Raw genomic sequence first — 26,565 nt, 5'->3', positions numbered from 1 at the left:
GGCCGTTCCAGGCCAGTGGGGACTGCGGGAAGTGGCGTGGGCCGAGGGATGTGGCCAGTGGGAGCTGCGATTGGCTGAATGCAGGTAAACCATCCGGCCCGGCCTGTCAGCAGATTTCCCTGATGGGCCGTGTGCCAAATGTTGCTGATCCCTGATATATAGTGTTGTTGTAGCCATGTCAGTCCCACGATATTGGAGAGACAAGGTTGGTGACGTAGCATCTTTTATTGGACCAACTTCTGCATAAGCTCAAAAGCTCGTCTCTCACCAACAGAAGCTGGTCCAATAAGAGATATTACCTCACCCACCCTGTCTATCACAGGCATTTCTAGTACTCCTGTCACCATACTATCTAGAGATGACACATTTTTGTTCAGCATAGTAAGATGTCTAGAGTGTGTACAGACTTTTACGCAGCAGTTTGCGTTTGTCGTCTTGTTCAGTAGCTTTATTACAAGTCCAGAAGGAATGAGAGGATTCATGGCCTTTCCTCAGCAACTGGTGCCAGAGTTGCTCCTTTGGAACCCTCTTATGACTGAAAAGCCAGTTCCCTAAGGAGGATGGTGGAGGAAATGCTGATTCCAATAGAGGTGAATCCTCACAGGCACAAGAGATATAATCTCACTGCATTAGCTTTAGTGAATGTAACCCTACAAATGTACGCACTCGTATCTAGTCTCTGTCCTTTTAAAGTACACTCTGCATAATTTTAAGAAAATATATTATTCTAAATGAATTATTAAGAGGAAAAAACAAGAGAAAACTGAAGGGAAATATTAGCCTGTTCAGCTTTTTACTCCCAAGCCTAGCCTCCAGCAGTATGAAGGAGTTTTAGCTATATACTTTTTTTTTTTTAATAAGTTACCCATTTCAAAGTTTCCCAGAATTACATTTCCCCTCTTCTTTAAAGCAAAGTAAAGTAAAGGAATTAAAGCAGAGGCACATTCCTTACAGGATTTCATTGGTATATATCTCCAGAATGTAAGTGCAGGAACCTCTCTTTATTGTATGCGGTGACAAATGATTAACTAAAATTTTCCTTAAGCCTTTATTCAGCACCCTATGGAACTTCCAAGACATGCCAGGTGCAGCACATTTGCTCAACCATTGGAAATAACATGATTACATGCTTCTCTTAACTTAAAATACACACATCATTGTGTTAAATAATATCTTGAGAGAACGGTCCCAAGGCTGCTGTATATACAGTTGTTGGAATGATTTACACCTAGTATATCAGACATGAGAAGTTGAGGTACCAGAGTTTTGTTTCATTTCACTAGCACTCATTCAAACAATTAATGGGTAAATACCTACCCTTAATGCTGGCAGTAACAGGGATGGGAAAGACGGGGAAGCGTAGAGCTGGGGCAATTGCATGTTTAATTAGAGCAGGGGTCGGCAACCTCTGGCACGCGGCTCGCCAGGGTAAGCACCCTGGCGGGCCAGGCCAGTTTGTTTACCTGCCTCATCGGCAGGTTTGGCTGATTGTGGTGCCCACTGGCCGTGGTTCGCTGTTCCAGGCCAATGGGGGCTGCGGGAAGCGGTGCAGGTGAGAGATGTGCTGGCCGCGGCTTCCAGACGCCCACATTGGCTTGGGACAGCGAACCGTGGCCAGTGGGAGCCATGATTGGCTGAACCTGCCAACACGGCAGGTAAACAAACTGGTCCAGCCCGCCAGGGTGCTTACCCTAGCGAGCTGTGTGCCAGAGGTTGCCGACCCCTGAATTAGAGTCATTCCACCAACACAGGGCTGAAGTTCAGACTAAAAATGGTGGATCAACTGCAAGCTACTTCTTACTGCTGCTTAAAAAGAAATAAAGTGCATTCTCCTTCCTAACACTTAGTTTCCTAGACTGTCTTTACCACAAAGTAGGAATCCTGCTAAGGTGCAAAGAGAAGGCTCATTTTACCCTTCTCTCTCTCCTAGCACACACCACAGGGAAAAAATTAGCTCAATGTTTTGCCCTTTTAGTAACATACAGTACAAGTAAATGGGACAATTTATCAGGGCTTGGGAGCGGAGTCTGGAGCTGGGGCGCAGAGCAGCTCCGGAGCATTGGAGCTGCAGGTTTTTGCCTGGAGCCTTTGCCAAAGCCCTGCAATTCATAATCCTAGTCAAAAGAGAATGTTTCCTTTTCTATCAAATGTAATGTTTCAATATTGAAAAAATAATAAAATCCAGATTGTACTTGAATATCAGTAATTTATTGAGGGACTTTTTCCCATACATCATTTTGGGAGATGAATATTCTTGATATGAAAGAAATAATAAACAATCAAAAACAAGATGACTCAAAGGATGAAGGATTATGTTTCCCCATAGAATGAAGTGTCTCCTTCAGTGTTTGTGTACAAGACTATGGATCTTTTCCCAGAACACTCTCCATATCAACACTATAGTGAATACGTATTCAAAAATGCAATGAATTTCCTACTCAGACTAAATTGATATCAAAAGTTGCTATATGCATGTTTATATGTAAATACAGAATAGCTGCTCTTTCTCTTTAATGTAAAGCCGTTTCTGGTGAAGATATGAAGAAAATGTTTTATAATCAGCATGAGAGTAGAAAACTGTTGCGCAGGAGAGGGACTCGGCAAAACAAAACAAAATAAAACAAAAAACCGCTCTTATTGCTGTAGCTATGGGATTTTCTCCTGCTTTCATTAAAGTTAATGGGAAAACTTCTATTGATGTCGATAGTGCTGACTTGAGCCCACAGGAAAGGGTCATTTTCACACAGAAAGGAGTAACACTATCCACAGTTATCAAGAAAAAACTAATGTATGTGTTATTTTGTGTGCTTTCAATATTGCCCTAAAGCTACTAACCATCATTATAGTACTACTGCTAGTGTGGCGGGGCGGCTGCCCCACCCCCATGCGAGAGGGAGCTAGAGTAGGCCAGAGCGGCTGCGCAGGCTGGCAGCCAATCAGGGCCGAGATTAGAGCCAGCCAATCAGGGCAAGGCTAGGCCCTATATAAAGGCTGCTTAGGAGAGGCTTGGGGGGGGGGGCAAAGGGAACTCCAGCCTGCTACCTGCCAGGCCCTGAGGGAAGGGCCTAGCCGGGTGCAAAGGGGCCAAAGGGGAAGCAGCCCAGGGAGAGAGACGCACAAGGGGAGAGAAGGACAGGATGGCTGCTGCCAAATGGTCCCTGGGTTGGGACCCAGTGTAGAGGGTAGGCCTGGGTCCCCCCCTTCCCCCTTGCACGGACACCCAGCCACTGGACTTCACCAGACCCCTAACACAAAGGGTTAGACTTTGGGGTGTGGTTGACCACTGTGGCTGGGGTGCACAGAAAGACTGCTGTTAACCCCTCCTCCCCGAAAGGGGGTGAGGATGGACTAGGGGACACTGCCAGAGGGCAGTGGCCTGAAATGGATATCGCTGAGCGGGGAGCAACGTGGGTCCAGACGCCAGCAGAGAACAAACGACGGACAGGACACCACCAGCAGAGGGCGCTCCCCATGGACTGAGCTAATTCCCGGAGAGACCAGCGGGAGGTGCCACAGTGGTAAGTCCCAACCCTGTCACAGTTAGTGATGGGTGAAATAGTCAGAATGGTTTTGATTGTTGCTGTTGAAATTTGCCTGGTTTGGATGATGTATAAAATTGAGGCATTTTTGCAAAATTAGATAATAGTTCATGCAAAATGTTTTTCACTATCTGAAGATTGTGAAAATATCTAAAAGATACTTTTGCTTAAAAAATTTACTCTTACCAGTTTGAAAAAAGCTACTATGAGGATAAGGAGGTAAAATGGAGACAAAGTTCATAGAAGCCAGAGATGGAATCAGAAAGTCCCCAAGTGCTATCCCAACTCTGATCTTAATACTACCTTACACTTACAACAAACATTAATTTAGTAAACACATATTATTGCATGTATACATGGAGATTCTGTTAAGTAACATGCTCCAGGTCATACAAATCAAGAATAAAACCTACATTTCCTGGTTAAAGCCCAGCCCTATTGAAGTGAATAGGAATTTTAACATTCACATCTATCGGGCCAGGATTTTATTCCATGACTCTAATGCCTAATTTTCTGAATCTGTAAAATGAGGAACAGTATTTCTGACCTACCACTTTTTCTGCCTATAGACATTCAAAACCCTGTATATTTTATGCTTTGGTAAATACCACTGCCCCTACTTTACCAATTCTTAAACCAAAGACAGAGTGAGGGTTAATTGTCTTGCCTGTGAAGCATTCTGTTGTTTAGAGATTCAGGTATAGGAATGGAAGTCAATTGACCAGTTTTCTGATCAGTTGCAGTTGTATGACATTGACCATATCATGTATCTTCTCTGAACCTCTGTATTTCAATCTGTAAAATAGGAGGAATAGTATCTAGCTGCTAAATGTTGGGAAAGTAATATATAAGTGTGACATGGATGGGAATAGAATCAATGGCTTCCAGGAATGTGTTTAAACCACTAGATCAGGGGTAGGCAACCTGTGGCACATGAGCTGATTTTCATTGGCACTCACACTGCCCGGGTCCTGGCCACCGGTCCGGGGGACTCTGCATTTTAATTTTAAATGAAGCGTCTTAAACATTTTAAAAACCTTATTTACTTTACATACAACAATAGTTTAGTTCTATATTATAGACATATAAAGAGACCTTCTAAAAACGTTAAAATGTATTACTGGCACGCGAAACCTTAAATTAGAGTGAATAAATGAAGACTCAGCACACCACTTCTGAAAGGTTGCCAACCTCTGCAATAGATCATGTGGCTGTGATTGGCACCACCTTCTCATGCTTTTTGAAACTTCACAAAGGTGAATTTTCACATGAAAGTGGCGTTTCAAGTTCCTGCATGATTCCTTTCTAACAACTCAGTCCACCAATCTGTCACAAAAATTAAACATTTCAAGGGGCATGAAATCATGCAAAACCAACTGACAAACTTCTGAACAATTTTTGCTAACCATTTTTATCAACTTTGCTCAACTCTAGCACCTTGAATTGCTCCTACAAAATCTTAGAAGTTGAGTAAATAATTTGCAGGGGCAGGAAAGGCAAGAAAATGTTTTTTGAAGGCCAGTGTTTTCATAGAAAAGAAAAGAAAACATCTCTGGGCAAGAGAAGTTGAACTGAATTGACATACTTCAGACCCCTCTGAACAAAGAGGCTGTTCAGAAAGCCAGAGACAGGTTCTGTAGCTCCACAACAGTATCGTTACCAATCGACTCTGAGCAACGATATGAATTTTTTCCTATTTAAGAAATACCACTTCTAGCCAGCAGGAATTCAGTGAACACAGATTAGTATAAAAAAGTTTATTAGTATTACATTTCTCATTTATTTCTTTAAATCTTGCATATGAACTATTGTCTTCATTAGCTAACCTTTTATTAGTCTTTACCCGAAATCGCTGTCTCTTTGACACTCAGATTTACATACACACAATTTCATTATTAGTGCTCCATGTCCAAATCGTCAGTAATACAACAATGTCCTGGACCTTATGCTATTCTAATGTAGGCACTTTGGTTTATTGCAGGAAGGACAATCATATTAGTGTTTTGCATCCTATTCTCCTAGCTGAGGTACAAAATCCCAGCCTCCTCTTGTATTATTTTGACATTATATGTTTTGTGGCAGAGATAACCTGTAGGCGGCAGATGTACCTAAGTAATGATTCAGTCAGTGCCTGAGTCAGTCACTAAACCACTTTACCGGTGATCTATTCAGTTTCTAAAACAAATTGAACCACAACTAACAGCATTTGTCTAAGACCTAACCTAATATTGGTCAGTCATAAATAAAACAGGATTATGATGGAATCAAAATACTTTTTTTTAGTTAATCATCTTAACCCTATCGCAAGCTGCACACACTGAAACATTAAGAAGACACGGAATCAGGCATCTTGTTCTACTTCAACATGTTCTGTATTTTATTAACACGTGTAAATCCCATTTTTTATCTGTCATCACCACAAGTTCCAAGTCATTTTTTTGTTTGAAAGATTATGAGGTCATGGCTTTCCTAACATGCTGTTCCACCAAGTAACAAATGACTACAGCATATAGATTGTGGCAAAAATACTTCTCATTCTCTTTTCAAAGAACTCCTAATTAGTTTCTAATTACATTGTTTGGCAGTTTATTTTACTACATGAAAAAGAAACCACGCTAAATTAATGCTGAGTCTTTTAAAATTATTGGGTGAATCTGTCACATAAATGAAAGACTGACAGTACTGCTTAAAGATACAGGGCAAAAATTTCAGAAGCATCTAATGACTTAGGAACTAAGTCCTATTGACTTTAATTTGTTACTTGTGACTTAGGCCCTCTTATAAATTTTATCCACTGTGTGAGACAGCATTATGTGAGCCCATGTAGATCTGCCAATGTACATCAATTCTTGGATACAATATTGCTGCTATTCCGAATGCCGATGATAAAATATATTGTGACTTTTAGCGATATGAACAAACATCTGAGACAAGGATGAGTCTACCATAGTCATTTTCATTTGGGATCTAACCAGGATTTGAACTCAGGCTTTCAGAGTGAAACATTTAACCAGATTCAGGAACAATGTTTGACCATTTTATATTCCTGATCTCACCAAGCTGAAATGAGAACTGATTTACTTGAAAAATGAGCATCTCATGTACTAACTTGGATACATCTCAGAATACAGTTTCTTTTAAATTAGCCCAGAGAGTCAATAATGGGAACAGAGCTGAAGGGAAGCCAAAGATTCTGATTTGCAAACAAGAGGGAGATTTTACTTGCAGAAGAAAACTTGAAAAGAACTGCATATGAAAGCAGAAAGATGATGATTTTCCACAGCCTTGGGCCCGCAAGCTAAACCAAATGTCAAATTTTCCTTAAGAAAGTACAGATCTGAGATATCATAGCTCAGCTTTGTGGAAGAGACTGAACTGCTGGCTTTGTTTTACAGGTGAGCCACCTACGTCTAGTATTACTGTAACATATTACGTGATCTAACATTTTGATACCTTGTGTCTTTACAGTGATTACAGAGTAAATTCAATAATGGCAGAACTATTTTTGTTTGATAACGTGTCATCACTCTAAGGCCACACCACTCACTGGTGCAGATACTTTGAGCAACAGCAGTAAAGGATGATTTGTTTGGGCAACAGATTATTTTTGCAAGCTACGGTCTCCCACATTTCTAGGGGAAGGAAAGAGGCACTTTGTACTGGATCTGCCTGCTCTAGGAGAAAGCTGGGATTGTTCCCACTTACCCTTTGTCTCTCTTCTCTAATTAGTTTGTAAAATCTTCAGGACAGGGACTGTCTTTCGTTAGGCGTTTCTACAGTGCCTACAATGAGGCTCTGATTTCAATCTTCATCTCTTTCAGAGTCCCTTGTTTTAGCCCACAGAATAAAATTTGCAGGAATTTGGGGTTCTCCCCACCTGGTCTGACTCTCACAAATATGGTTATTCCAAATGCATGGATACTTAATAGGATGAGAATCGTTAGCGTTTTTAGCTCACCGATACCCTCATGTGGTCAGAATAAGCAATTATTCTCATAAAAGAAAAATATAGAAAATGTTACCCTTTCAATTAATGAACAAGAAAGTCTGTAGCTACATGTAGTCAACGATGTCATTTAAATATCTTCCCTTTTATCAGATACGAAGGATTGCAGCCATGTTCCGCACAAACTTCATGATAAATATGGCATTTAATGTCATAGTCTCATTTTTCAAGGCAATGTTAAAGAATAAAACTCCCCTCTACCCCATTAACACTAACTGAAAAATATTTCAGACAAAGGATAAAATTTTCCAAAGCACTTAAGTGACTCTGGACCCTAACTCTCCTTTCAAAAAATATTATAAGCTCTTAGACCCTAAGTCTAACTGAAAATGGGACTTCAGCTTCTAAACGCCAAATATCAGAGAGGTAGCTGTGTTAGTCTGGTTCTGTAAAAGCAGCAAAGAGTCCTGTGGCACCTTATAGACTAACAGACGTTTTGCAGCATGAGCTTTCGTGGATGAATGCCCACTTCGTCGGATGCAAGTCACTTTTGAAAGTATTTGGGAGCTTTTTATAATTTTACCCCCAGTTCAACAATCTGGGTTCCAAACTGAGTTGATGCATGTGAGCACAAGATTGAACCAATGTCTTTTCTGGGTGTAGAGCATGTGCAAGTTGCAATCATATAACAGTCATTAGGTCTCAATAACACCTAACTCTAGAAGTAATTTGAGCAACTAAGCTTTTTTTTGTGCTAAACTTCCTCGAGCAGTATAGTATTTTACAGCCGCAGGAAATTAATGGAAATAATAAATGAGTTGAATAAAAATAAAAGTATTAACCCACTTAAAGGGTGAATAACTTACTATAGAGTCGCTTATGCACAATTGAAGAGAGGAAGGAAAAAAGGATGCTCCAGGACTTCCTGAAAATTATGGAGAATTGAGTATGCAACTACAATTTATCTGCCCTCAGACTACACGAGAGGAAACGGGGACATCTCAGGGGATAAAGGAAAAGATACTGCCATTAAAAAAAAACAAAAACTCTCTAGGATTCTTTTCCTTCAATAATACTCTGAACTTAATGTTGTTTTGGATTTACTCCAAAGTAATTAAGAGTAACTCCCTTGAATTGCATTGTAACTATGTGCAAAATAAGTGTTGCCCGTCTTTGGATCTCAAAGTGCTTTACAACATTAATTAATATACCATCACAGCACCCTGGTGAAGTAGCTATCAAGCCCATTTTACAGATGAGGATACTGAGGCACAGACTACTTAAATGACTTTCCCCTGGCTCCAGCTGGGGTTCCCAGGGATGCTGCCACAGAGTGGGGATCTTGTTAGACCCCTTAGTCTTGGTTCAAGCTAGGGGTTCAGGCACTGGCAGGCTTCCTGTGGAGCTGTGAAGCCTGAAACACCAGCAGGTTTCCAATGGAAACCAGTCTGTGTTGCAATGAACGTTTTTTCAAATTTGTAATAGATTTAGTGAAACATTTTACTACAAGGCATTGGCATTTTTCAATGAAACTATGTTTCACCTGAATTCCCAATGACCTCTACTGGGAATACAAGACTCAAGACCCTTAAAACTAATCTTTTCTCAATGTGTGATGAGGTTAAGGATTTGCTGTCTTTCTCTCCTGATCAATCATTAGTCTATGAAAATTCTCATTTTAGGTTTCCCCCCCTCACTTTTTTCTCCCATTTCCCCCTGCAGTTTGAACTATTGCTATTTACAATTACGAGTCTTAGATATTGTTGCTGAATTCTAAAACTTTTGTTCTCCTGTCTCTGAAGACTAGGTCTCTTTAAGGCTATGTCTACAGTACGAGCTAAGGGTTTGATTTCCTCTGCCCGTGTACATATAACCATGCTAGCTCTCATCGAACTCTGGGAGCGGCAGCGGAGGCATGGCTGAGCTGTGCTGAGTAAAAGCTACAATATTTTTTTTCTGGGAGGTTGCAGTAAATTTATATCTTCAGACGTGTTACTGGTAACAGATTAATTCAACCATACTTGGGGTGCATATTTCAGTGGTCTGCATGCACTGTGCCGCATATTTTAGTGCAAAATGTGAAGATTACAGAATGAAAAGGAGAGTCTCTATTAGCGCTCACATTTTCTAATATATTTCAAATGTTATACAGTGAAACTAATTTATGGCTTATTATTCACTTGCAGCTAAATCTTGCACCATGTATGCAAAAGGTCCTAAAGGCAGGGGAAAAAAGTGCTTTAGTTTTGGTGGTGGGCTGAGGACAAGACAGGAAGGATGAAGGGAGCCTTCAAGTGTTCAGTGCACCCTAATGGGTAGGGGGACTTGGGGAAGGAGCTAGTGGATCACAACTGCACGGATCTCAGAATCAAACAACCCTGGGAGAGGCGAACAGGAGGTTAAGGGGCTACTGCAGTCATGAGGCTCCTCTTTTTGGTGACTGGAGGGCACTCTATGAAACCCTACAGTGGGCAGCCCATTGGCAGAGTTTTGACCTTTAGGAGTTAACTCTTGCAAGGGAAAACAGATGTATATTTATTTTTCATGTAACTATATCGCCTACAAATTTTAATGTTCCTTTAAAAATATCAGTCTGAAATAATGTGGGTCTACAAACACTATTATACACTAATCGCAACTGTCTGGTTATTTTGTGGCATTGTTACATGGCAGAGTTAAGATTGTTTGGATGCCTTACCTGTACATTTCCATACATTAACATGCTTGGATTTCTTGTAAGTTTATCCCTACCTCTGAATTTCCTGAGTTTATAATGCTTATTTTTGGGATAATAAATTACTGATGTTACTCAACTTTAACAGTTTTTATGAGAGTATATATATTTTAAATGTTTCTAAGTACACAACTTGCATCCATATTTGTTCACTCACAACTTCCTCAAATCTAATAAATGTCAATAAATTGTTTGCAGAAGAAAGCTTGAATCTTGGGGGGCGATAATCTCACTATGCAAAGCTGCCAAACCCACTCAAACGCAGTCTAATCAAGAGAAGCTCTCTCATTATTGCATGATTTCTCAGTTATCTACACTGCCATAAAAAATCCATGGCACAGCTGCAGCTAATCCAGGTCAGCTGGCTCAGGCTGAGGGGCTAAAAATTGCAATGTAGATGTTTGGGCTTGGATCTGGGCTTGGGCTGGAGCCCGGGCTCTGAAACCCTGCGAGGGGGAGGGTCTCAGAGCCCAGGGTCCAGCCTGAGCCCCATGGGCCCAAGTCAATTAACCAGGGCTCTGAGATTCTGAGACACAGGGGTTTTTTTATTGCAGTATATGTGCACCTCTAGGCACATAAAAGCAAAGGGCATTAAATTGTTTAGTTATTGGTGGAGGGGATTGTTAATTATTGTGAACAGAAACATATTGTCCTTTTCAATGTTTGAGCTGGGCAATATGATAAAATTACGGTAGTTGGTATTTTATGTGGCTATGTTTAAAAGACATCATGTTCTCTGACTTGTTCTTTTGAGTGCTGTGAGGAGAGCTGTGAAGCCATTTTGCTTTGCTGCATATTAATTTGAGAAAAATCAATTTACTCAGTTACCTTGAATTTTGCTCAATCTGTCTATATTGTACTCTTCACAATAGCAGGCATGTGCTTTATGCTCTAGCTCTGAGTTAATTGGTCTTGATACCCCAGATCTGGCCACATTACAACATAAAGATTTAACATCCAAAGTCTTAGGCAATTTTTTGCAGGCATTTTCAGTTTCTTCAGTATGAGGATGTCAGGACTCCTAGATTCTATTTCAAATTTTCCTACAGATTTGATGTGAACTTGAGCAAGTTACCTGACTTCTCTTTGTCTTGGTCTCCCCATATGCAAAGCGGTGATAATACTTACCTCACACAGATCTCATGAAGAGTAGATATGCCTGTAAGGTTCTCTGAAATGTGAAGTATTGTATAAGGATAAAGCATTAACTTTCCCGGTTACCTGGGTAAAGGCACAGCCAGATTCATGTTTTGTGGGAACACTGGTTGAGTGTCACATTAATAAAGTGCCAACTGGCCAGTACTGAGGCCAAAAAGACCATAACCCTCCATGATGTTTCTCTTTACTGAAAACAAATAAGTAAAACAATCAACCATTCTTGAGAGGGATGAGTCCACCATGAGGTGTGGTGGTTGGCACAAAACACCTCATCATGGTGTACAGTGGGATGACCAATAGTCTTCTGCGATGTCCAGTTTAACGGGAGCATGAAGATAAAGATTTCTTAAAGTTGGTTGACAAAAGTCTGAATGTCTCTACAGAGTAGAGTAGTGGGGGGTTGGACATTTGCCTGGTTTGGCCTCTCTGCCATGGGCGGTAAGAGGGACCCGAGGGAGGTTTGTGGCTGCTCTGCACTTTGTGCCCTCCAACAGAAACTGCTCTTCAGAAGACTATGTGCATGAGATGCATGTGCACCTACGATGGGATGCACACTGGCACATATTTCAAGAAAAAAACTCTACTCTCCAACTACCACTGTTTGGGATAGAGCAGCTCACTTCAGCAAACACTCGTGGTGCCCAGAGCACAGAAACTGCCTTGAATCTAATGGACAAGTTTTTATGGTGGTATTGTATAGATTGAGACTGAGAATTTGGCCACATTTCACAATGGATCACTTAGCAGCACAGCTACAAAGACAAAAATACCATGAAGATACGAGAGTGCATTGGCCAGACGTCTCTGGTAAGCCACCAGTGGCAGCATAGTTTTGGATTTTGGGGGTCTGCAATGTGTGGGAAATTTTTTACACATCTTTTGCAATTTTTTTAACCCAAGCACTTTATTTGCACTTGTATTTACCAGGGACTGGTGTTTCAGATGTTTTATTTAGGCTTCTGAAAGTGTTAACATTTTGACTATAATTTTCTACACATGGAAGTCTGACCCTGAGTCTAAGTAAAGCAAGTTTCATGTTCCAGTTTTGGCAGCAATTTACAACAGTAAAATGTGAAGAGTACTGACCACATGGAATGTTGCTAGATGACAACTTATCAGAAATGTGTAATTTATTTTAATTCTGTATTTGGAGATGGAAAGCTAGCTCTGAATGTTTCAGGTATATAAAGTACCTGATGTATAATCACAGATTATTAAACTCTGTGCAACTTCTAAAATGTATCTCAAAGCTTGCTTTTATATAAATATTGTGGTGTGAGTGGAGGAACCCTCTATTCTGAAGTCACTGAAAACTAGATGGGACATAAGATTCAATATTGTGCTGTAGGAGACAAACAGGCACTGGTAGAATTGAATTCTATTTCTAATGTCTAGGTTTGCCCTCTAATAGCAACCAACTAAACTTACTGAGGGGTCTATGTACATTGCCCTAAAACATTTAGGGTATGTGTGTGTGTGTGGGGGGGGTTGTTTGTTTTTTTAAATGGGTGCCTAAAGGAAAGCTTTTAAGCCCATACTCAGGCACCTCATAAAGTGCCATATTTTCAAAAGTGCTGGACTCGCAGAACATCTAGTAACTCCACTGACATAAAGGGGTGCCCAGCACTTTTGAAAATCTGGCCACTTTACTGGGTGCCTAAATATAATCGTGGAAGCCCAACTTCAGACACCCACATGTAAACATTTTGGCATATTATATAAAATCCCTGACACACACAGAGTCAAAACATTTTATGAAATAGGGAAAACTTACAATTACTTTTAACAAGTAATTTTACTTTTAGAAACTATTTTTTGTAGCCTCACAGTTTCAGCAGCTTGAACACTGAGTGTATGTACAATACGAAACAAATATTGACAGATTTGAAGGCTAACAAAAGATTATACCACTGGATCCCAATTGATGAATACAAAGGCAAAATGGAACAGTTGTGTTTTTGCCTAAAACCTATCCATATTTGTTTAGCCTCGTGGACTGCTGTAGCTAAAGAAAGTTCAGAGAGAGTCCTTGTTGACATTTTATTTAAATACTGTTTGCTTTCCGTTTGTTTGCCCGTTTATGTGCATACTGCCTAGTTCTGAGGTTTAACGCCTGCTTGCGGAAACCAAAGCACAAGTTCAGAAGCTAAAACTAAAACTAGTTTGGAGGCCTGTCCCCAGCTATCAGAACATACTTCCTGTCAGAGACATCTCACCGTTTTGCTTCAAAGGACAGAACCCTTGCAGACATGTTGTGGTGTTTGGTGGAGGGGTCAGAAATATCTCATTAAATACCCGGGAAAAGTCCAACAACTTGAACAAATGTGATTGCAAGGCACTTTTGATTCTTCACATGTGTGTATTAAGCAATATTTAGATGCAGCTTTTTTAGCAGAGAAGCTTGTCCGTATCTCCTGAAGCCAAAGTTAAATTCACATTTCTTATTTCTTGCTTTCAGACAGGGTAATAATTTTTACTTTTGATAGGGGATAACTTGAGAACATATTTATGCATTGCAATATCATCCCTTAGCTAATGAAAATAAATACCACGTATAAAACAAAGCTATTACGTCTATGTCCATTAAAAGGCTAACCTCATATGGAAAAAGTGCCTTCTCACTTCCCTACACCAGGTAAACTTGTATTTCACAATGTGCACATATTGTGTGCCAACATCTTTTTTAAAAGATAAGTTAAATGCTAAATTATTTACTTGCTGCTCTATAAAATGCTGTATGCTGAAAATAATGCATTTTGCAGCAAGTGTGATTTGTAAGTGTGGTATAAAGTTGAAAAATGCGCAGAAATGAATATGGTCTGAGTTTCCAGACCAAAATGTGGGGTTTCTTCTCAACCTTTCAGTTCAAATCAATGTTATATAATTTTAAAATCTGACAGTGCCCTGACAGGAGACGTATTATCTGCATTGTCAGAAGGAAGAAGTACATGTGCTAAGAGGACTTTTCTATCTCTAACTTTTAGAATCTTATAGCCAACAAAGTGGCAACATGTCTGGTAGTTAGGAAGATTTGGTGTCAAGAGAACTAAATTCTATGACTAACTTGCCACTGAGTTACTCTGTGAACTTGGGAAAATCCTGTAGCCTTTCTGTAATACTTATTACTCAATGTTGTAATGTGCTTTGACATTTTCAGATAAAGGATACTTCGCAAGCACAAAGTAGATTTTTTTAAAAATATTCATCTGAGTTGACTGAAATTCTAGTAATTCGATGAGACTGAATCAAAAGAGAGCTACAGAACAAACTAATTAAAGCCAGTAATCCTGACACTGTTCTTCTAAGATAAGAACAGTAATATTTTGCTATTAACCACATCAACCAAAAACAATGAGGAGTCTGGCACCTTAAAGACTAACAGAGATTTATTTATATATATATATATATATATAAATCTGTTAGTCTTTAAGATGCGACCGGACTGCTCGTTGTTTTTGTGGCTACAGACTAACACGGCTACCCCTCTGATACTTGATACACCATCAACCAAAATGCTTTGATTAAAACCGACTATATTTGGCCATTAGATGGCACTAGCACTACTTTACTGACAATGAAAATGTCTGGCATTGGTAAAGCAATAAATAACACAAATGTGGTACTGGAAGAGTGTTTTCTTTTCTCATGACTTTTATGAAAGGCATTCGCTGAGCTCCAGTAACAAGAACAGGTCAGTGGTTGCACAAATTTCTATAAATGCAGAACATCTTGTAGAACGGGAGTTGGGGGTAGGAAGAGCGAGTGAAAGGAGAATTGTACTTTCTGCCTACTACATCCAATTTATACTTTCGGGCTACTGGATATCTTGAAAATAATGTGGAAAGATTTTATTTAGAAAATCTTAAATCTACTGTCACATTTGAAAGTGCTGGAAAAGGGGTTATACAGATTGATAACTGAAATAGTTATAATTACATATAAAGACTACAAAGAGACAAAAAGGTAGTACCATATTTATGGCCACATGGGGCTATATAGAGGTGTGTATATATACTGCACAGCATGGACACTTGGAAATTTATGACAAAAGCTGGGATTGAACTCAAATCCTTCTGAATCTCCTGTCCTACTGATTCAAGTATAGGAAAACTTCTTTTAACTAACAGTATACAGATTGAGACATTTGAATAGTGCTGATTCTGTCCATTATATTGCTGTAGTGCACATACACACTAGCTGATTCAGGTGTGTATATATTTTGTGTGCGCACGCATGCCTATACACACACAGTACTCACAGATATTTATATATTTTTTACTTACATATTGTATATTATAATTATCTACAAATCTATTCAGCAATGGAATTTTCAGACACTTATAATTTGGCCCAATCTGCCTAGATTCTCATGGGGACAGCAAAAGACACCACTCTCAAAACTGGACCATTCTCCTGAAAAATTTAAAGTCCCTTTTCCAAAGTATGGAGGTGGTACAGCTCTTAAAATAATTCCCAATAATTTCTCTGAATATTGGAAAAATACCTATTTTGGAAAGCTATCGTGAGGCAGAAAGCAAGCTTGGAAAATTTCAGCCCAAATGGTTAAAGTCTAGTAAAAATGCAAACTGAAAACAGGAGGATTTCCTGGAAATGTTAGACAACTGTAACAACAGGCATCACTACCAGAACATAACAGCCAAATTGAGGCAGACCGATTGTCCATCTAGCCCAGCATCCTGTCTTCTGACAGTGGCCAGAACCAGATGCTTCAGAGGGAACGAATGGAAAAGGGCAACTTAAAATGCACTATCCCGTTGTCCAATCCCAGCTTTTGACAGTTGGAGGTTTAGGGGTACCTGAAACATGGGGTTTTGTCTCTGTCCATCTCAGCTAATAGTCATTGATGGATCTATCCTTCATGAATTTATCTAATTCATTTTTTAATCCAGTTATACTTTTGGCCTTCAGAACATCTCCTGGCAACGTGTTCCACAGGTTGACTGTGCATCGTGTGAAGGAGAACCTCCTTTTGTTTGTTTTAATCCTGCTGCTTACTACCAGCTCCACCTATAATAAGGTCTTAAAGGACACCATGATTTTTTAATAAAAAGATCTATTTGATTTTTGTTGCTGGTCTAGGCCTAATTCTACTTCATGATACTTTTCATCATAATTTATTTTTTAAACAACCTAGAAACTTCAACTCACTGGCAACATTTTGTTAATGTTTTTAACTTGTGATTTTTAAAGTCCTACCTGCACAGGTCTACCATCCTCTTGTCCAATCATGTTTCTCCAGTCCTGCAGAGAACGCTGTAGGCTGTCAAGTCCTGTCTCCCAAAGCCTCACACTGCCGCCCATATCCACTGTAACCAAACCTACTTTGCCCAGTGGCGCCAACAGAACATCTGTGTCCGAGATCTTTGACAGCCATGATGTATATGGAGAGAGAGACACTGATCTGAAAAATAAAGCCAAATATGGTTTATCTAACAGTCACAATTGACACTAGAGAGACTATTTCTGTAGCCATGGTGCCAATTTTAAAAAATACCCTTGAAATTTGAGCAAGGTCACAGAAAGGTGTATACTCATGAATATGATCCATCAACAATCCAAGTGAGATCAAGACTGGACCTGGCAGTCCCACTATATTACCCAAAGCACACCACATACTGGAACTAGATAGGGTGGAAAGATGTTTCCATAATACTGATAGCTGAATAAAAGATAGCTAAGATAAATGTAGCATGGAATATGCTGTATAAGTAACCTCTATCTCCAATCTATTTTTAAGGAGATCAGTCCTCTCGTTTTAGAGGAGTGGTCAAACTTTTTGGACTGAGGGCCACATCTGGGTATCGAAATTGTATGGTGGGCCATGAATGCTCAAGAAATTGGGGGTTGGGGGTGCAGGAGGGTGCTCCAGGCTGGGACCCAAGGGGTTCGGAGGGTGGGAGGGGGATATCAGGGCTGGGGCAGGGGGTTGGGGCACAGGAGAGGATCAGGGGTGCAGGCTCCAGGCAGTGCTTACCTTAAGCGGCTCCCGGAAGCAGCGGCATGTCCCCCTTCCAGCTCCTACATGTATGGGCAGTCAGGCAGCTCTGCGTGCCGTCCCATCTCCAGGTGCTGCCCCTGCAGCTCCCATTGGCCACGGTTCCAGGCCAATGGGAGCTACGAGGGCGGCACTTGGGGCAAGGGCAGGGGCAGCGTGCGGAGCCCCCTGGCTGTCCCTACGCATAGGAGCCAGAGGGAGGACATGCCGCTGCTTCCAGGAGCTGCGCGGAGCCATGGCACATACAGAGTGGGGCAAGCCCCGGACCCTGCTCCCCAACGGGATCTCGAGGGCTGGATTAAAACGTCTGAAGGGCCAGATGCGGCCCCGGGGCCGTAATTTGCCCATCCCTGTTTTAGAGAGAACAAGGGGGAGTGAAATAACCAGGTCAAACAGGAAGCAAGCAACACAGAAAAACTGGAAAATGGAGAAGTTGAGCAGAAATCCAAAAGAGCATTTGTATCCTGACTGTTATAACCTCTATGAATGACCTTCATTCAGATGCCAGCAGCAAATTTATTAGTGATCCCAAACTTATCATGCTGGGAATTACTGGAAGGCTCAGAGAAGCAAAATAAAAAGATATGATAAAATTATCATTATAAAAATATTTAAATATTTGGCAAGGGAAAACACAAATGTACAAAAGTAATGGGAAAAAACACAAGTTAGCAACTTTGGAAAATAACTTGAAATAATACGGAAAATTAGAAAATAAGAACTGGTTTACACACTAAGTGGCACCGATTTAATTAAAGGTGTGAAGTTAAACTGATGTAAGCCTTGTCTACATGGCAAGTTACTGTGCGGGAAGCCAGGGTGTGAATCTACAGCGTACCAGCTTGCCGCACAGTAACTTACCGTGCAGACACAGCTACAGCTCACAGAAAGTCTTAGGCTTACTACTACTTGAAATCGTAGTATGCCAAGGTGAACTCCAGGACTTTCAGTGCACTATACCTGTGATACAATAACATTTGTTATTTTAACTATATTAAATATATGGTGTAGCAACTAACATACCTAGCTTTCTGTAGTTAGGAATGTTTTAGTATATGTATACGTTTGTGTTATAGGGTATTAGAAATGAACCCTTAAAAAGGAAATGGAATTTTATAATTTATTTGGACCTTTGTACATATTTTTGAAAACTTTAACAGGCAGAATTAATGTTGACATAACATGTGGTATATGTAATTTCAGGCAGAATGTTACCTTTTGGGGGACGTTTTGGGAGTTCGAAAATAGGGCTTATAATGGAAAACTAGCTTCAATCTCACTTATGAAGCAACTATCACTGCTCCATAGTAAGAAGCACCTCTGGAACCAAAAAGGTTCTGAATATAAGCTACCCACCCAAATTTGGAGGAAAGCCCCAAAGAGGACTTTCATCTGTATTACTATGAATTCATACCTTTTAACCAATGTGCTGCGGCTCTGCAAACACTGCATTTCCCTGCCAAATGCTCTCTCTACAAATTGATAGGACAAAAGATCTAGCTGCAGAATTGCTCTTTGGCTGAATATATTCAGCACATTTAGGTTACGCAAACCATGAGAACCATGGATGAACAATCACTTTTAGATAAAACTATACTGTACTATAAATAGAAATGTATACTGCTCATTTACATAGTAGATTCCATTAAAAAAACTAAACTAAAGAATGTTAGTGATGCAAAATGAAGCATTCAAAATTCAGGAAATAACAATTCCATATGTACCCTCAAAGTTCAAGTGGAAGGAAGCAGAACACATTTAGAATCTGGCCTCATTCCCTACATGCCCTTAAAGATCATATGGAATGAGACAGTTTTTTTTTTTTAAATCAATATAATTCAGTATTTCATACCTTTTGGTTACACACACATGCACAGTACCAATGAAAAGTTGGGAGACTGTTATTTAAGGAAACCTTGATCATTGTGAAAAATGACAATTCATAAGCAAAGCATTATTTTAAAATTATATTTTGCACTTGTTGAAGTAGGCTGTCAGGTACTGTAGTGTGGAGGCCATACAATCTATCTAAGGTACTCATATGGAATCACAATTTTTAAGATATTTATCATCCAACATCCCTGTGAGGCAAGAAACTGCATTTTACTGGCTGGGAACTGAGGCAGAGACAGACTTAAGTGATTTGCCCAAGATCACACAGGAAGTCTGATGGAGCAGGAACTTGAAGCCCAGGTCCTCCTACCACTGAACTCTCTTTCCTCTCTATATAAGACCTTAGAGTGAGAAAAATGAAGAATAGAAGGGAGAGATGAAAAGGGAGAAGGAAGGAAGCAGGGAAGATGAGGAGAGAAAGGGTGAGACAGAGAAGAGAGGAAACGGGGAGGGGAGAAAAAGGAAAGGAGGAAGGTACCTCTAATATCAATTGCTAACACCAATTTTTTCCAGCTAATGGATAAATACAACTTTTCAATAGAGGGGTACACCATACACAGCTGCTGAAGAGTTCTGCATATTGGAGTAAAAATTATTTTCACAACATTAAGTAATCCAACAGGTAATAAGGAAACAGTGCACCAAAAACCCACCCAGGTGTCACATAAAAAAAGTAAGAAAAGCCAATATCTATTCTAACTAAGTGAGTTTAATGAATTGTATTTGTTACTCCTACAAGATGAGGCTGTTTTACTGATGGAAATCAGATACCTGGGAATAGGGATGTATTTAAGTTTCTTTGAGTTAAGGTCTGTTACTTCCAGATACCCAGCTGTTTGCGGAGGAGTGATATCTGCAGATAGATAATTTGTTAAAGAAAATTACTTTAGCTGCATTATTAATAAAATATTACAAGTGTATTTATCAGATTAAATTTAAACATACATTAGATAGGACATATCAGAAAATGATAAGCTTTCAAATTAAATATAGGTCTATACCAGGGGTTGGCAACCTCTGCCAAGAGGGTCGCCAGGGTAAGCACCCTGGCAGGCTGGGCCAGTTTGTTTACCTGACGCGTCGGCAGGTTCAGCCGACCGTGGCTCCCGTTGGCCGCGGTTCGCCATCCCAGGCCAATGAGGGCAGCGGGAAGCCGCGACCAGCACATCCCTCGCCCACACTGCTTCCCGCAGCCCCCATTGGCCTGGGACGGCGAACCGCGGCCAATGGGAGCCGCGGTTGGCTGAACCTGCCGATGCGGCAGGTAAACAAACTGGCCCGGCCCGCCAGGGTGCTTACCCTGGCGAGCCGCATGCCAGATTTTGCCGACCCCTGGTCTATACATTGCAATTATTGAATTTTATTACTGAACTAATAGTCAGAAATTAGGAGGCTAGAATAATAAAAGAGCAACGTTGTGTAGTGCAGTGGATGTCAAAACAAATAAAGCCCTGGTCACAAAAATGCCCATCAGGCATTATTGCAACCTTACCTATACCATTTCTTTTACCTGTCATTGAAGATAATGCATATTGTTCATCCCACTGACAGTACACCTGGGCAGCATTTCAAAACACAGTGCTTTTAAAAATCTTGAAAATTGCAAGGACATATTAGCTAATTTTTTTTAATTAAACCTGCTGCCTATTAATTTAATCGGGTGACCTCTGGTTTTTGTATTGCGTGAAATGGTAAATAATACATCTCTATTCATTTTGTCCACACCATTGATGATTTTATAGGCCTCTATCATATCCCCCTTTAGTTGTCTCTTTTCTAAGCTGAACAGCCCTAATTCTTTTAAGTCTCTCCTCCTATTCAGATCATTTATGAATATGTTAAACAATACTGGTCCCAGTACAGATCCTTGGGGAACCCTGCTGTTCACCTCTCCCCACTGTGAAAACTGATCATTTATTCCTACCCTTTGTTTCCTTCTTTTAACCAGTTACTGATCCAGGAGAGGATCTTCTCTTTTAACTTACTTTGCTTAAGAGCCTTTGGTGGGGGACCTTCTCAAAGGCTTTCTGAAAATCCAGGTATATTGTATCCTGGATTACCCTTGTCCCCTATTTATTGACCCCAGCAAGGAATTCTAATAGATTGGTGAGGCCTGATTTCCCTTTACAAAAGCCAGGCTGACTCTTTCCCAGCATATTGTGTTCATCTCTGTCTCTGATAATTCTATTCTTTACTATAGTTTCAACCAATCTGCCCAGGTCTGAAGTTAGGCTTACGAGCTCATAATTACCAGGATCGCCTCTAGAGGTTTTTAAATATCCGGCGTCACATTAGCTATCTACCAATCACCTGGTATGCTGTAAGTTATATACCACAGTTAGTAGTTCTGTAATTTCATATTTGAGTTCCTTCAGAGCTTTTGGGGGAATACCATCTGGTCCTTATAACTTATTCATGTTTAGCTTGTTCCAAATCTTCCACTACTGACACCTCAGTTTGGGACAGTTCTTCAGAGATGTCAACTAAAAAGATGGGTCTGGTGTGGTAATCTCCCTCACATCCTCTGCATTAAAGCTCCTTTAGCATCTCAAATCGTTCAGTTGCCCTATGCATTGTTTGGCAGGCTTCCTGTTTCTGATGTACTTAGTTTTTTGCTTGTTAGATTTCGTGTCTTTTGTTAGTTGCTCTTCAAATTCGTTTTTGGCCAGCCTAAGTCTACTTGTACACTTGACTTGCCAAAGTTCTGTATCTTTCCATTTTCCTCAGTACATTTGACTTTCAATTTTTCAAAGATGTCTTTTTGTTTCTAACCACTCTGTTTAGACACGCTGGTAGTTTTTGGCCCTGTTTTTGTTTTATTTGAAGTATACATATCGTTTGAGCTTCTGTTACGGTGTTTTAAAAAACTTTCCATGCAGCTTGCAGGCATTTCATTCTTGTGACTGTTCCTAGCATCTTCATTTTTCTGCAGTTCTCCTGTCTGAAGTGAAATGCTACTGTGGTGTGTTTCTTTGGTATTCTCGTTCCCCACACCCCCGGGATGTTACATTTAATCATATTATGGTTGCTATTATCGAGCGGTTCAGCTATAGTTACCTTATAGACCAGATCTTGCCTACACTTAGGACTATATCAAGAACTGCCTGTCTGCTTGTGGGTTCCAGGACTAGCGACTCCAAGAAGCAGAAATTTTATCTCTGCATTCCATCCTGAAGTAACATGTTCCCAGGCAATATGGGAATAGTTGAAATCTCCTCTTATTATTGGGTTTTTGTATCCTCTCTAATCTCCCTGGGCATTCCACAATCATGTCACCATCCTGGTAAGGTGGTCAGTGGCATATTCCTACTGCTATACTCTTATTACTGAAACATGGGATTTCTATCTATAGAGAGCGACAAAGACTCCTGTGGCACCTTATAGACTAACAGAAGTATTGGTGCATAAGCTTTTGTGGGTGAATACCCACTTCATCAGACGCAGAAGTATTGGAGCATAAGCTTTCGTGGGTGAATACCCACTTCGTCAGACATGCTCCAATACTTCTGTTAGTCTATAAGGTGCTACAAGACTCTCTGTCGCTTTTTACAGATACAGACTAACATGGCTACCCCTCTGATACTTCTATCCACAGAGAGTCTATGTAAATAAGATTTTTACTATATTTGACGCTATGCTTTCTTTCATATATAGTGCCATGTCCCCACCACTCTGACCTACTTTGTCATTGCTATATATTTTGTACCCTGGTATTTCCACATCCCATTGATCATCATCATTCCAAAAACTTTCTGTGATGCCTATTATATCACTATCCTAATTTAATACCAGGCCCTCACCTGCACTCATATTTGTATTTAGACTTGTATTTGTATACAAGCATTTATAAAATTTGTCAATATTTAGTTGCCTGCCTTCATGTGATGTGGTAGAAGTAAGCAGTTATTTTAAATTCATATCCAATAAATGATGAATGCACAAGTGCATGTTTGCCCTCAAGTAGTCCTAATTACACATCCTTGCTTTCAGACTTAAGTATATTACTGAAATATGACATGATCCCTTACCTATGTATATATATTGAAGGCACAGATCTATTTGGTATTCTTTGGAGAGTTAATTAATTGCTATTTTTCTTTTTAAAATATATATAGCTACTATCCAAGTTACCAGTTCCAATAAAATAGAGAACAACTTCTTTGTTTGCCGCTGCTGGTACAATCTTGACAAAATGTATTGCACCGTGTTAGAATCTGGCTGAAGTATTTTAAATTCTTAATAGAAATGGAAGGCTGTGCGCCAAAACTGACCAGTTACTGGGGAGGATGGGAAACGTAGGGCTACACACCAAATTCAAGTTATTCCAATTTGGCTTGATACTTAGAGCAAACGTTTTTTGTTTTTTATTATAACAAATTGCAACAGTTGCTGCATCAGCATTCTACAGCATTTGCTCATGCATAAAGCCAAGCTTACAATGATTTTTAATTGTTTTATATGCAACTTTCTTCTGTTTCACCTGACAACTCAGTTTCACAGAATAAATGGTGTGAATAAGCAACCTTCTGCTACTTATACAAGTTCAAGAAGGTAAGAGGCATGTATTTTATCCCTGAAATCAAAGTAGATTTCACACATCAGAATGAGTGAGTCAGCCACAATAAAAGCATTTTAATCATTTGAGTGGTTTAAAAATAAAATACACTTAAATAATAACTTAAAATAAAACACTAATCAATTTAAAAAGAAGTATATTACATTAAAGCAATCTGTTTTTATTAGGGGAGTTATATATAAACAGTGCCATCATTCATCCACAAAATATAATAAATAGTCAAATGTGATTTTCCTGGGAAGCAGATAAGGAAATACAATAATATCCCATTTGGCAGATGAGGAAACTGAGGCAGATATGTTAAATGACTTCCCAAGGCAACATGCAAATCAGTGGAAGAAAAGCAGTTAGACTCAGGAATTGCAAATCTTTTGTTCTATTATGCCACCTTCCATCCATGGATGCGAAGGCACTTTACAAACATTTGTGGATTAAGCTTTACAATGGCCCGATGATGTACTGGCACAGAGAAATGAAGTGATTTGCCAACGGCTACACAAGGAATCTGTAGCAGATTTACCTGTGCCTGAACCTCACAAACATCCCTTCTACCTTAGAGCATGCATATGCACAGATGGCCACAGAGTCATGTTAACCAAGACACAATTAAGATTAATTCCATTAGGATTAACTCCACTAGGATACCTGTTCTGTGGGCAGACAGATGACTTAATTCCCTAATCTTGCAATTTTGGATCTTCAATGTGCACTAAATTCATTCTAGAATTGGTAAAATGTGTGCAACTCTCCTCTTTCTCTCCAAATCCAGTTAGGATTTTACATGTTTGCTTTCTGATTCTTTAAAGCACGTTATAAACATTCGGCATGAGTACTCTACAATTAAAAGAAAGCCTTCATCTACAGTTGATACAGTTGAAATAAGGTAATCTCTTACCTTTTGGATAAAGTTCTTTCAAAGGGACGTCTCCAGGTGCTAAAATTCTGACTATTTGATTAGTAGCTAATAAAGTCACACAATTAATTTGTTTTGCAGCTCCAGTTTTACTGTGCCTCCCATAGTAAAATGGATCAGAAGGAGAAGCATGTCGGCTGCCCAGCGAGGAGCCTCTCTTCCAGCTGTACACCTCATTGGGAGACTGAGAGAGAGATAAGGTAACTTGAGGACTTCAGTGAGCAAAGACTTGTATAAAGCACCCTTTAAACAAATGGTCTGGATAAGCTCCCATTTCAAATCAAACTTAACCATTTTGAACAATTCTCAGTTCATGCCACAAGAGGTAGAAGAGCTGGCTGTGTCCGTCTTTGAGGGAGCTTCTACTGACAAGATGCGTGAGCTTCTACTAACATAAGAACTGCCATATTGGGTCAGACCAAGGCTCATCTTGCCCAGTATCCTGTCTCTGTACCAGACCTTTAGGAAGAGTGTACAGAACAGGGCAATTATGGAGTAATCCACCCGTCTTCCACTCCCAGCTTCTGGCAGTCAGAGTTTAGGGTCATTCCAAGCATGGGGCTATGTCCCTGCCATCTTGGCTAATAGCCATAGATGGACTTACCCTCCATGAACTTATCAGGTTGTTTTATGAACACATTTATACTTTTGGCCACCATAATATTCCCAAGGCAATGAGTTCCACGGGTTATTTGTGCATTGTGCGAAAAAGTACTTCCCCTTGTTTGTATTAAACCTACTGCCTATTAATTTAATCAGGTGATCGCTGGTTTTTGTATTTTGTGAAGGGGTAAATAACACTTTTTTCTATTCACTTTTGCCACACCATTCATGATTTTATAAACCTCTATCATATTCCCCCTTAATTGTCTCTTTTCTAAGATGAGCAGCCCTAATCCTTTTAGTGTCCCCTCGTATGGAAACCGTTCCATACCCTTAATCATCTTTTTTTTTGCCTTTCTCTAAACCTCTTCCAGTTCCACCATATCCTTTTTGAGATGGGGTGATCAGAACTGGACAAAGTATTAAAGGTGTGGGCATACCACAGATTTACATTGTGACATTATGGTATTTTCTATACCTTTTCTAATCGTTCCTAACATACCGTTAGCCTTTCTGACTGCGGCTAGGCTTTGCGCAGGAGCTTTCAGAGAACTATCCAAGGTGATTTCAAGTTCTCTTTCTTGGATGGCAACAGCTAATTTAGAACCCATCATTGTATACGTGTAGTTGGGATTATGTTTTCCATTGTGCATTCCTTTGCACTTAACTTTGAATTTCACCTGCCATTTTCTTCCCCACTCACCCAGTTTTATGAGGTCCCTTTGTAACTCCTCAGTCTGTTTTGGACTCAACTATGTTGAATAATTTTGTAGCATCTGCACACTTTGCCACTTCATTGTTAACCCTCTTTACTAAATCATTAACGAATATATTAAGCAGCACAGGCCCCAGTACAGATCTTTGGGGGACCCCACTTGTTCACCTCTCTCCATTGTGAAAACTGACCATTTATTCCTACCCTTTGTTACCTTCTTTCAACCAGTTACTGATCCATGAGAGAACCTTCCCTCTTATCCCATCACTACTTAGTTTCCTTAAGATCCTTTGGTGAGGGACCTTGTCAATGGCTTCCTGAAAATCCAAGTACACTATATAAATTGGATCACCAGTATCCACATACTTGTTGACTCCTTCAAATAATTCTAATAGATTCATGAGGCCTGACTTCTCTTTAGAAAAACCATGTTGACTCTTCCCCAACAAACTTTGTTTATCTATGTATGTTC

The 26,565-nt window shown here is 39.9% G+C and overlaps 1 protein-coding gene across 1 annotated transcript in view; it reads right to left on the bottom strand.

Moving 5' to 3' along the window:
* Positions 1–26,565, bottom strand: part of VWA8 (von Willebrand factor A domain containing 8) — a 277,696-nt gene that overhangs the window by 36,118 nt on the left and 215,013 nt on the right. Inside the window, exons 35-37 of the mRNA XM_039506868.1 lie at positions 24,758–24,959; positions 20,058–20,139; positions 16,595–16,799 (exon numbers count right to left, since the gene is read on the bottom strand). Of these exons, the coding sequence (XP_039362802.1) occupies positions 16,595–16,799; positions 20,058–20,139; positions 24,758–24,959 (489 nt within the window). The remainder of the gene's footprint in view (positions 1–16,594; positions 16,800–20,057; positions 20,140–24,757; positions 24,960–26,565) is intronic.

Source organism: Mauremys reevesii, linkage group 1 (genome assembly GCF_016161935.1).
Source record: "Mauremys reevesii isolate NIE-2019 linkage group 1, ASM1616193v1, whole genome shotgun sequence".
NCBI lineage: Eukaryota > Metazoa > Chordata > Testudines > Geoemydidae > Mauremys > Mauremys reevesii.
This window is presented reverse-complemented; position numbering and strand designations above follow the sequence as displayed.